The sequence below is a fragment of the Mustela nigripes genome, chromosome 16, assembly GCF_022355385.1.
Source record: "Mustela nigripes isolate SB6536 chromosome 16, MUSNIG.SB6536, whole genome shotgun sequence".
NCBI classification, from domain to species: Eukaryota; Metazoa; Chordata; class Mammalia; order Carnivora; family Mustelidae; genus Mustela; species Mustela nigripes.
The window spans coordinates 42,856,172-42,868,277 of record NC_081572.1 but is presented as its reverse complement, the minus strand read 5'-3'; the positions used below and the strand labels follow the sequence as shown (position 1 = coordinate 42,868,277).

At 38.2% G+C, this 12,106-nt stretch overlaps 1 protein-coding gene across 2 annotated transcripts in view; it reads left to right on the top strand.

The window, feature by feature from the left end:
* Positions 1–12,106, top strand: part of SSH2 (slingshot protein phosphatase 2) — a 251,232-nt gene that overhangs the window by 88,284 nt on the left and 150,842 nt on the right. For both annotated transcript variants that reach the window (XM_059380665.1, XM_059380663.1), the window contains one exon: positions 9,777–9,820. In XM_059380665.1, the coding sequence (XP_059236648.1) occupies positions 9,777–9,820 (44 nt within the window). The remainder of the gene's footprint in view (positions 1–9,776; positions 9,821–12,106) is intronic.

Here is a 12,106-nt window from a genome sequence, read left to right as displayed (position 1 = left end):
CACCTGCATAGCATTTACCCCAGGGCAGCTCAAATGAGTAATAGTCATGAAAAAAACATTAAATTATGGAGACCCAAAAGATGGCAGAGAGGCATAGTCTTATTACCTTACGGTGGATGCTGCTCACTCTCCACCCCATTTTAAGAAATCATATTGGACTGACAGACCAAGGGGATATGGCCAATAATTTAATGGAGATGAGGCATATATTGAATTAGCCTAAGGTTTATTGATATATTGAAATTAGCCTAAGGTTTATTCCTAATTCTGCCACTCACTAGGTTGTGATACCTAGTTATGATACCAAGGTTATGATACCTTTGACAATATTTATTAATGCATCTAATATCTCCTGAGCTTGACTGTCACTATAGAAACATAGTGCTCCCCTTATAGGCCTTACAGTTTAGGAAGAGGGACAACAGATGCTTTTGGAGAGCTGAGTTCCCATCATCACTGATCTCCCTGGTACCTAGCACTGTTACATTGAGGGAGTCGTAGCTATGTGTACCACAGGCATTTTAATGTTTTTCCCAACATTTAAGATAAAGGTTTTCAAAATAAATAAATATAGGGGCGTCTGGGTGGCTCAGTGGGTTAAGCCTCTGCCTTCAGCTCAGGTCATGATCTCATGGTCCTGGGATCAAGTCCCACATTGGGCTCTCTGCTTGGCAGGGAGCTTGCTTCCCCCTTTCTCTGTCTGCCTCTCTGCCTACTTGTGATCTCTCTGTCAAATAAATAAATAAAATCTTTAAAAAAATAAGAAAGAAAGATGCACTGTAACTCAAGTTTGGAGGGAGACAGACAGCCCTCAGGTGATTTAAAAAAATGTCGTGAACTTCAGGCATTTGAAACCATCTTTCAAAACTGGGGAGGGGGGGCGCCTGGGTGGCTCAGTTGGTTGAGCAGCTGCCTTCGGCTCAGGTCGTGGTCCCGGCGTCCTGGGATCGGAGTCCCACATCGGGCTCCTTGCTCGGCGGGGAGCCTGCTTCTCCCTCTGCCTCTGCCTGCCATTCTGTATGCCTGTGCTCGCTCTCTCCCCCCTCTCTCTCTGATAAATAAATAAAATCTTTAAAAAAAAAAAGAAAGAAAAAAACTGGGGAGGGATGTGGGAGGGGAGAGGGGCCTTCCATGTTCATAAAACCATGTGGACAAAGGAAGTTAATAGGTACTTTTGAAGTATAATGAATGAGTCCACTTGGATTGGAAAATATGGAAAGTGTAAAAACATCTTCAACAATAAGGTTTGGGAAGGCACTTAACACCTATCTAGTGCAGTGTTTTTCAAGGCTAGCAGTACTTACCTCTCACCAACCTACTCATCAGCGAATATCACTTGGGTGCTTATATTTTTCCAAACATCTTTTTCTTAGCAACCTATTTTTATGCTGAGGTAGTAGATTCATAAGAATGCATTAATCTTTCAGTTCATACTTAATGGTTCCTGAATACCTAAGATTGAATGCACATTTACAATCTCATACCATATTGCTTATAAGTTGAATTTTTCTTGAGAGCATCAAGTACTGGGTACCTGAGTGGCTCAGTGGGTTAAGCCTCTGCCTTAGGCTCAGGTTGTGATCTCAGGATCCTGGGATCAAGCCCCACATTGGGCTCTCTGCTTGGCAGGGAGCCTGCGTCCCCCGCTCCCTCTCTCTACCTGCCTCTCTGCCTACTTGTGATCTCTGTCAAATAAGTAAAATCTTTAAAAAAAAAAAAAAAAGAGCATCAAGAACTAATTATTTAACAATAGGACTGTGCAATATAAAAAGAGCAACAAACATGTATTTAGTCATTTAATTAATTAGATCTCTTCCTTACACATTAGAAATGATTCTGTTCACTAAGAAGAAACTAAAAGCTATCTCTATACTTTTCTCCTGGTTTTTCTAATGTTCTGAGCAGGTTGACTATTTGGCTTTTTTTCTTTTTCTTGACAGTGTGTGAAGTTATTTGACAGGTAGTTTGTTATATCTGTCATATGAACTTGTTAGAATAGAATAGTAAGCATTCTACCGTTAGCTACCTTTTAAGTGCCACTATTCAAGATAACTGCATGACTTATTGAATAAGCAGTGTTTTATTTTTGCTTTTGTGGCAATAAATTCTACTGAAAGAAACATAATTGAGCATTTTCTTCATTCCTTTTAAATCCATTTTACTCTAAGGCCTATAAATATATATATATATTTATAGGCCATACACACACACACACACACACACACACACACACTAAGTTGGTTTTTTTTCTTTTTCCAAGTAATAACAGTGAAAAACAAATGGTTCATTACCCTTACTATTGTAATATTAATCTAAGAAAGGAAGACAAAGTTGAGGATCTTGTATTAGAAACACTACTCTGACTTGCTTTTTTTGTGAGTACAATTCCTTTGGCATTATTTTAAAGTGTAGAAGTCATAGAGGAAAGATGACAAAGGGTGTTATTTTATTTTATTTTGTTTTATAAGCCATGAAAAAAAGAAATGGCTTTCTTTTGTGGCCACTTCCCTACCTGCTATCTTTGGATATAGGTATCTTAGTTTAGAGGAAGCTAGTTATAACAGAAAGATAGACCTGAATTCAAATCCTAACCCTACCACCATTGTGTCCTTGAACAAGTCTAATTAAGGTGCATATGCCTCTGTAGATATAACTGATTGGCTGTCTGTGCCCACTAAGGAAACATCAAGGTTGTTTTTGCTTTTTACTTCTCCATATACTCTCATCACAATTCTCAAAGGTATAAAAATCCATGACACCTGGGTGTCTCAGTTGGTTAAGCATCAAACTCTTGATTTTGGCTCAGATGATGATCTCAGGGTTGTGGGATTGAGCCTCATGTCAGGCTCTATGCTCACCAGGGAGTCTGCTTTGGATTCTCTCTGTCCCTCTCCCTTTGCCCCCCCAACACATTTTCTATCTCACTAAATTAATTAATTAATTAAAAAGAAAAGAAAAATCCACCAAAGAGCTGAAAATAATTTGAATTATCCCCCTTTTGGTCTGTTCCTTTTAGATACAAGGAGAAGGGCATGAAGTTAGTAATAGGCCATAAACATAAAAGGTTGCTCAACCTTATTAGTAATCAAGGCAAAGTAAATTGAGACCATTGCTAAAAATAAAAATATGATGATTCCAAATGTTGGCTAGAATTTAGATCAATTGAAAGAAACACTTTTTCCTGGTGGGCATATAAATCAGCACAGCCTCCTTGGAAAATAATTTGGCATTATCTTGTAAATGTTAAACTTTATTCGTGACCCTGCAGTTCCACTGCTTGGTATATATCCTGTGATGACACTCTTATAGATGTAGACCAAAAGATACATACAAGAATATTTATAGTGGTATGGTTGATATCACCAAAAATCAGGAACAATCTATATAAGTAGAATGAATAAAACTTTTTTTTTTTAAAAAGATTTTATTTATTTATTTGTCAGACAGAGATCACAAGTAGGCAGAGAGACCGGCAGAGAAAGAGGAGGAAGCAGGCTCCCTGCTGAGCAGAGAGCCCAATGCGGGGCTTGATCCCAGGACCCTGGGATCATGATCTGAGCTGAAGGCAGAGGCTTTAATGCACTGAGCCACCCAGGCACCCCAATAAACTTTGATATATTCATATGATGTAGTCTTTTACCTCATTAAATGGATGTGATAAGTTGATGAATCTTGTTTGCGTAATACTTACTATTAAAAAAGCATATTGTGGGGCACCTGGGTGGCTCAGTGGGTTAAAGCCTCTACCTTCAGCTCAGGTCATGATCCCAGGGACCTGGGATCAAGCTTCACATTGGCCTCTCTGCTCAGAGGAGAGCCTGCTTCCCCCCTTCTCTCTTCCTGCCTCTCTGCCTACTTGTGATCTCTGTCAAATAAATAAAATCTTAAAAAAAAAAAAAAACCATATTGGGAAGACTACATACATATGGTACAATTTTTAAAGCTCTTAAAACAATCAAAGCTGTTGGGTCCATGGTCAAAGGAGCAAGACTGATACAAAGCGAAGGTCAAGCAAAGCTTTATTTTGCACCAAGCATCGAGAATCAGACTGACCAGCCAGGGACGTCTCTTGCAAAGAGGCAATGACCCTCTGCCTTACAGACTAGCTTTTAAGGGCAAAGGCCATGTGGTTGGGCCTGGCCACGCACAGGTGGCCAATGAGATTGTAACACAGAGAAAGCTGCACAGCCCTGCTAGGTCACACGTAAGTGATGAATTGAATTACAGTTTACCCTATAGTAGATATTTGAACAAGCCTATCGCCTTGGTCAGACTGGGCACCCAAAAAGCACCCAAAGAACGGGGCCCATACTCCTTGGTAGCTTGAAGACAGTATGCGCCCCCACTGATTGAATGCCTCCACCTGGCCTGACCCACCCTTGTATTTGCTTTGTTACCTGGGACTGGTTTCCGGGACTTGTTTTTAAGTAAGTTCCCTGAAGGGGGAGTGGGCGTGCAGGGTCAGGATGGAACTTCTCTGGCTAAATAGGCCCTTACAAAAACTAAATGATGTATTGTTTAAGAATATAGATGTAATTAAAAAGACAATGGAATTTAAAAATAATGAAAAGCGGTAGAACCAGTAAATAAAAATGAAATTCTAAAAAATATTCAAATAATACAAAAGAATACAGAAAAGGAGGAACGGGGAGTAAAAATAGAGGTGACAAAAAGAAAATAAATAGTGACATTATAGACCCAAATCTAACTGTTTCAAATTACATTAAATGTTTATGAACTAAACATTACAATTAAAAGGCAACAATTGTCACAGTAGATAAAGCAAGATGCAACTTTATTTTTTTAAAGATATATTTATTTATGTCAGAGAGAGAGAGAGAGCGTGGGAGAGTGGAGAGGCACAGAGGGAGAGAGAATCTCAAGGAGACTCTGCACTGAATACAGAACCCAGTGTAGGGCTGGATCTCACAATCCCAAGACCATGACCTGAGCTGAAACCGAGTCGTACACTCAACCAACTGTGCCACCCAGGCTTACCAAGATGCATCTGTATTTTGTTTATAAGAGACAGTCTTTAACATATAAAGAGATTGAAAAATATGTCTTGTAAGCTGCATACGTGTCTGTAGTAACTATATTAATATCAGATAAAGTAGGTTTAAAGACAGAAAGTCTTACTAGAAGATAAAGCAATCTTGAAAAAGAAGAATCAAGTTAGAGGATTTACAGTTCCTTCAAAACTTACTATAAAGTACAGTAATCAAGATAGTGTAGTCCTGGCATAGAGACTGACAAATAGATCAATGGAACAGAATAAAGAACCCAGAAGTAGACCTCACCTATACAATCATTTGATTTTTTACAAAGGAGCCAAGTAACCCAATGGGGAAAAGAAAGTCTTCAACAAATGGTCCTTAAAACTAGACATCCACGTGGAAAAAAAACGAACCTCCTACTCACACCATACACAAATATTTTTTAAGGATATATAAAACCATAAAGCTTTTATTTAAAAATATGGTAGAGGGGCACCTGGGTGGCTCAGTGGGTTGAGTCTCTGCCTTCAGCTGGGGTCATGATCTCAGGACCCTGGGATCGAGTCCCACACTGGGCTCTCTGCTCGGCGGGGAGCTTGCTTCCCCTCTCTCTCTGCCTGCCTCTGTGCCTACTTGTGATCTCTCTCTGTCAAATAAATAAATAAAATCTTCAAAAAAAGTTTAACAAAAATATGGTAGAGTAGGGGTGCCTGGGTGGCTCAGTCAGTTGAGCACCTGACTCTTGGTTTTGGCTCAGGTCATGATCTCAGCATCTTGGGATTGAGCCCCAATTCTGGCTCAGTGCTCTCTAGGGATTATGCTTCTCTTCCTCTCTCTCTCTGCTCCTGCCCCCATTCATGCATGCGCTCTCACTCTCTTTCTGTATCTCAGATAAATAAAATCTTTAAAAGAAGAAGAAGAAAACACCTTGGACAACATTTTAAAAATACAGTATTTTTGTGACTAAAGGGTAAGCGAAAGTTTCTGAGGACATGGAAAACAATAACCATTGGAGAAGAAAATTGCTAATTAAACTGTTGATAAGTATAAAGTGTTACAAGTGCTTTGGAAAAAGGCCTGGCAATTTCCTATGAAACTTTTCCTGCATCTATCCCATTACCCCAAAAGAAACAAAAACATTTCCACCAAAAACACACAAAAGAGGGCTCCTTGGTGGCTCAGTCAGTTAAGTCTCGAGCTTTTGGTTCTGGCTCAGGTCATTATGTTAGGTCCTGGTATCAAGACTCTGCATCAGACTCTGCTCTCAGCAGGGGGGTCTACTTGAGATTCTTTCCCTCTTCCTCTGCCCCTCCCCCCTGCTCCTGTGCACTCTCTCCCTTTAAAATAAATAATCTTTTTTTTTTAAATGAAGCATTGCCCATATAACAGCTTTATTCATAATAGACAAAAATTAAACACCCCAAGCCTGTGTATCAGTAGGAGATGAATAAACAAACTGTGGTGTATTCATACAATGGAATCCTCAGGAATAAAAAGGAATGAGCTCCTGTTAAATGCAACAACATGAGTGAATCTCAAAACATAATGCTGAGTAAAAGAAGCCTCGCACAAGAGTACATACCATATGATTCCATTTATATGAACAGTGGAATCATATGCTATGTGCTAACTTGGGGGGAAAAGTTGTGATAGAAACATCAGAACAATGGTTGCCTCTAGGGAGTGGGTGGTGCCAGATATTGACTGAGAAGAGGTACACGAAAAATTTCTGAAGTGATAGAAATGTTTTGCTTCTTGATAGAAGTTTTAGTTACACAGATATATACATTTTCAAAACTCACTGAATGGTGCACTTAAGATTTGTGCATTTCACTGTATGTAAATTTTACTATAAGAAGGAAAAACTGTAATACTGAATTCTAATTAATTATACACACTTAATGGCATGTGTGCTGATGACTGTAATGTAGTTTAAATTTTTTTTTAAGATTTTATTTATTTATTTGACAGAGAGATCACAAGTAGGCAGAGAGGCAGGCAGAGAGAGAGAGAGGAGGAAGTAGGCTCCCCACTGAGCGGAGATCCTGACGAGGGACTTGATCCCAGGATCCTGAGATCATGACCTGAGCCGAAGGCAGCGGCTTAACCCACTGAGCCACCCAGGCGCCCCTGTAACGTAGTTTAAAAAGCATCAAAAATATGATGGATTGATGGAAAAGCAAACATAAATTAATATGCAATACAGTAAGTATATAAATATTAATGGTAGAATACATATGGTGAATATACAGATTCACTATATGGTTTTTCAACCTTTTTATGTTTGAAATTTTTTTATAGTAGAGTGAGAACAAGAAAATTATAAACTTAAAATTCAAAATAGTAGTCACATCTTGGGAGAAGGATAAGAATGGGAGATGGGTAATAAGCACACAGGTGCAAAGGTTTCAGTACTAGTCTGGCTCTTTTTATTTTACGTGTTTGTTTGTTTGTTTTAAGACTTTATTTCTTTATTTTAGAGCAAGAATGCGAGCAGGGTGAGGCGCAGAGGGGGAAGGAGTATGAGGGGGAAAGAATCTCAAGCAGACTCCACGCTGAGCAGAGCCCAACACGGGGCTTGATCTCACAACCCTGAGATCATGACTGAGCCAAAGCCAAGAGTCAGATGCTTCACCAACTGAGCTACCCAGGTGCCCCAGTACTAATCTAGCTTTTCAGTACTAATCTATCTGTTCAGTGTTCACAGATACTGTATTATTGTATTATTGTACCTCTTAACTTAAATTTATCTTAAATATAACCTTTATATAGTTTTTCATACAATTAAAAGATACTAGAATACATCAGAAGTTGAGTTCAATTAACCAGTGATAGCAATAATGAAGCACTACTTGTTAAATGACATTCGAAGCAATCATTCCTCTATATTATAGTTCCTCTGGGCCTCAAAATCTAACATTCACATTTGTTTATCTGAATCTGTTCATTTTCTTTCTTGCAAACTTTCCAGGTTCCCACTCTAGAGACAATCAGTTCTTTTCCTTTTAACACCTTTCTTTTCAATCTCTAAAGGGGGTACTTCTGAACCTAAAATCTCCCCTACAGGCAAATAGTGTAGCGCACTATGACATTCCACCTGTCTTCTCTCTGTGGGTAGAATCTTTGCTGCGTTCTTCCCTTTATGGAAAATAATAGGCATGCCTGAAATCAATAACAAAAATAAAAGGAGAATAAAAGTTGTAGAGTTTAAAGTCATAGTAGCTGACCAGGAATGGGAGACAGAATGATATAGAGGTAAATGGTTTTGGTTCAATAAACTAAAAAATGTAGGTGGCTCAGTGGCAGATAGTACGCATACTGTTTGAAATTATTTTTGTCCTCCAGTTTTATGTTCGCCCAACAGAGCAAAGTGACCAAAAGCAAATATAAAATATCAGGGAACAAACTTAAGGAAAAACTTAGCACCTTAGTATTATTAATTCTCACACCTTTTCTCACTTTTCCTGTATGTCAGTATTTTTGTGTACATGAAAATCTGTGTAATAACTTTTAAGACCTAACCTAGGACAGGAAGGAGTAAATGATAGGCTTCTTCCATGTGCTGGGAGGCAGTATTTTATCAGTTTTAATTCTAGCTTCACCATATGAGTTTTCCTGGGAAACTTACTTCGATCCTCTGTGAATTTCATCTGTAAAATCCATATTTCATTGAATCTAAATTGCCATGTTATAACACCCTAAATTATCTTATGTGCCACTAAGAAAAAAGAGATATTGCAATTAAACTATGATCCAGTGCTTTTTTATTGATTGAAGATATTTATGCTTAGTTCTGTGTATGTGTGTGTGAGAGAGAATCAGTGAGAAATAAAGTACTATCAGCCTTCTGAATTATTTTTTAAGATTTTATTTATTTATTTATTTATCTGTTTATTTTAGAGAGCACACAAGAATGGGCAGAGGGAGGAAAGAGAGAATCCCAAGCAGACTGTACACTAAGCTTGCAGCCCACTGGGCTGGGCTCAATCTCACGACCCCAAAATCATCACTCGAGCGGAAACCAAGAGTCAAATGCTTAACCAGCTCAGCCACCCAGGCATCCCTCAACCTTCTGAACTTATAAGTAATAAGTAGAACAATGTACTTGAAGTGTTGAGCAAGGAGCCTGGCACATTATAAACACTCAATAACTAGTAGCCTTTGTGTTGAGGACGATATTATTTGTGATTTGATCATGAGTGCTTTGTGAAGTGGTTCATTGTTTAGGTTCTTTGGGGACCAGAATTATTAATACAACATCTTGGTGAGATTTATTGGTGGCAATCAGAATGCCCACTCATTTTGAATCTGAAGTAGCATAACAGTGGCATAACATTTTTAGTTGGTTTTCAGAGGTAATTATTTTAACTATTAGCAGTTAGTTATCAATGAAATTTGTTGGCTATTGTTGAAGTTTCCTCCAGAAATAAATTCTACTGATACATATCAACCTTCCCTGTTGGTTGAAGTTGCTCTTTATAGAGAGAATTTGTTCAAGTGCACAAGATGAGGGGCACCTATGTGACTCAGTCAGTTAAGCATCTGCCTTCGGCTCAGATCAGGATCCCAGGGTCCTGGGATCAGAGCCCTTCATCAGGCTTCCTGCTCAGCAGGGAGTCTGCTTTTCTCTCTCCATTCCCCGTGCCCATGTTCCCTCTTGCTGTTTCTCTGTCAAATAAATAAAATCTTTTTAAAAGCTTAGTAAAATTGCTTTGTTGACACTATATGAGACCTCAGGTTTTAAATTATTTTTTTTTTATCATTTTCCTTTCTATGCAGGAGGCAGACAGTGGGGAGGAGGAATGCCGGTCACAGCCCCGGAGGTATGTTTGTTCATTGTATTCTATAGCATTTCTGTAGTTAATGTTTTTTTCTCTAATTCTTAGTCTTGTCAGATTAGCTTACCTTGGTTTTCCAGGAAGATTAATTGGTTTCTTAAAAAGGGGTTATTTTAAGAATCCAGTCACTGACTCAGATTTAAAATGGTTAATTGCGGGACGCCTGGGTGGCTCAGTTGGTTAAGCAGCTGCCTTCGGCTCAGGTCATGATCCCAGGGTCCTGGGATCGAGTCCCACATGGGGCTCCTTGCTCAGCGGGGGAGCCAGCTTCTCCCTCTGCCTCTGCCTGCCATTCTGTCTGCCTGTGCTCACTCTCTCTCCCTCTGATAAATAAATAAAATCTTAATAAATAAATAAATAAAATGGTTAATTGCATTATGTTGTACACATGACACAAAGATAATGTTGTATGTCAATTATTCGTCCATACATACATACATATAATGGTAGATTGCTTTAAGAAAGTGCAGGTATGCCAATACTGGTCCAATTTTTACTCAAATCTTGAGTAACTATCTTGATTAATAAAAAAGTAAATTTTCATTACCTTTTATGAAAATATCAACTGAACATTTCAGCCTTCAGTTTTGTACTTAGATTTGTCATTCATTTGGATAGATATTTAAATTCTTCTAGATTGGTCAATATTTCACTTCCTAAATACAAAAGGTATAGTGAATGACTTACCCAATCCTTTATATACAAGGACTACTCACAGAGTGGTGGGCATATTGTTAAAAGGGTACCAATACTTGCTGCTGTTAAAAGAAAAAGATTATGAGAGATATTTAAGAAGTATATAAATATTTTTGTTATCTCATTTAAATGGCTTTATAAATCAACTCTTTTCCCCAAGAAACAGTTCTGGTAAGTTCAGGATGGTCATTTAAATGCTACCAAACTTGTGTCCTCCAAACTCAATCACATGAGCCATTCTGTATGATGCAGAGGAAGTATACAGTAAGCATGCTCAAAGTGGAGAACCTGGCTAGAAGGAATGCTCCTTAATGATAACTTATCAGGTGTTTGTTGCTGTATACCACTCTTGCAAACTATACGTTTTTATAAAAATCATTCCTTTTCATCGTAACTGAGGCTCAATTTATTGACAGTATTTTTTCCTGTCTTCGTTAGCATGAAAATTTGACTTGAAACTTTATTTCTCACTATCTATTGGGGAAGATCTGAGAGTGAAGTGTCATCTTTTGCATAGGGCTAAGAGAAAGAAACACAGAAAAAATTTTAGCTGAATGATTACCAGAGACATCATAACCTTATTCCCATTAGAATGAAAAGAGGATTCCAAAGGATTCTGAATTTTTTACTAGGCCAGATGTAAAGATCGTTGGGTTAATTTCAAGCTTTATGTATTGACTTGGCATCTACTGGGATAATTGTTGTTCCAAATATTACATAATGAGGCAATGCAGGTTTACTCTCATTAACAGTCCTGAATTGTCAAGCCATTAAGAACCATTAAGACCACTGTTTTTAAAATTGTTGACAGTAAATTATTAATATGAGTAGCAGAGGGTTTTTGTAGGCTTCTTCTGTTTACAAGAAAAGGATCATTTATACAAAGAAGGAATGAAGAAAAACCTGGTAGTACCCTTTTTTAAAAATCAAACTTTACTTGCCTGTTGTAATTTCTTACATTCGATATGTTTCCCAGGCTATTTCTAAATCTAATTGCTTTAGTCTGACTCAAAGCAAAGAAACTTCTTTTAAGTCCAGTTGAATACCCCTTGTTGCTAGATGGTATATAAGATGTTGATTTTTTGTGTGCTTGTCTACTACAGATTATTCTGGCGTTCCCTATCACTTACCAAAGAATAAACCAGCACTGAGTTAGCATCATTTCACTGAGCATGCCTGAACTCATCTTTTCAGTTTGAGGGTTCAATTGTGGTTTATAGTAGAGAATTGAGTAGAATAGAGTAAACAGCATATTATTAAAACTAATACCAATTCCACATAATAAAAAAGATATTTTATTAATTATCTCTTATTTTACCCAAATGCCATTTATTGGGAAAGTCTTAAAAGTAATCATTTAATATAATTAGCCCAAACTATGAAATCTTTAAAAACCGATGTTCAGGGGCGCCTGGGTGGCTCAGTGGGTTAAAGCCTCTGCCTTCGGCTCAGGTCATGATCTCAGAGTCCTGGGATCGAGCCCCACATCGTGCTCTCTGCTCAAGCAGGGAGCCTGCTTTCTCCTCTTTCTCTGCCTGCCTCTCTGCCTACTTGTGATCTCTGTCTGTCAAATAA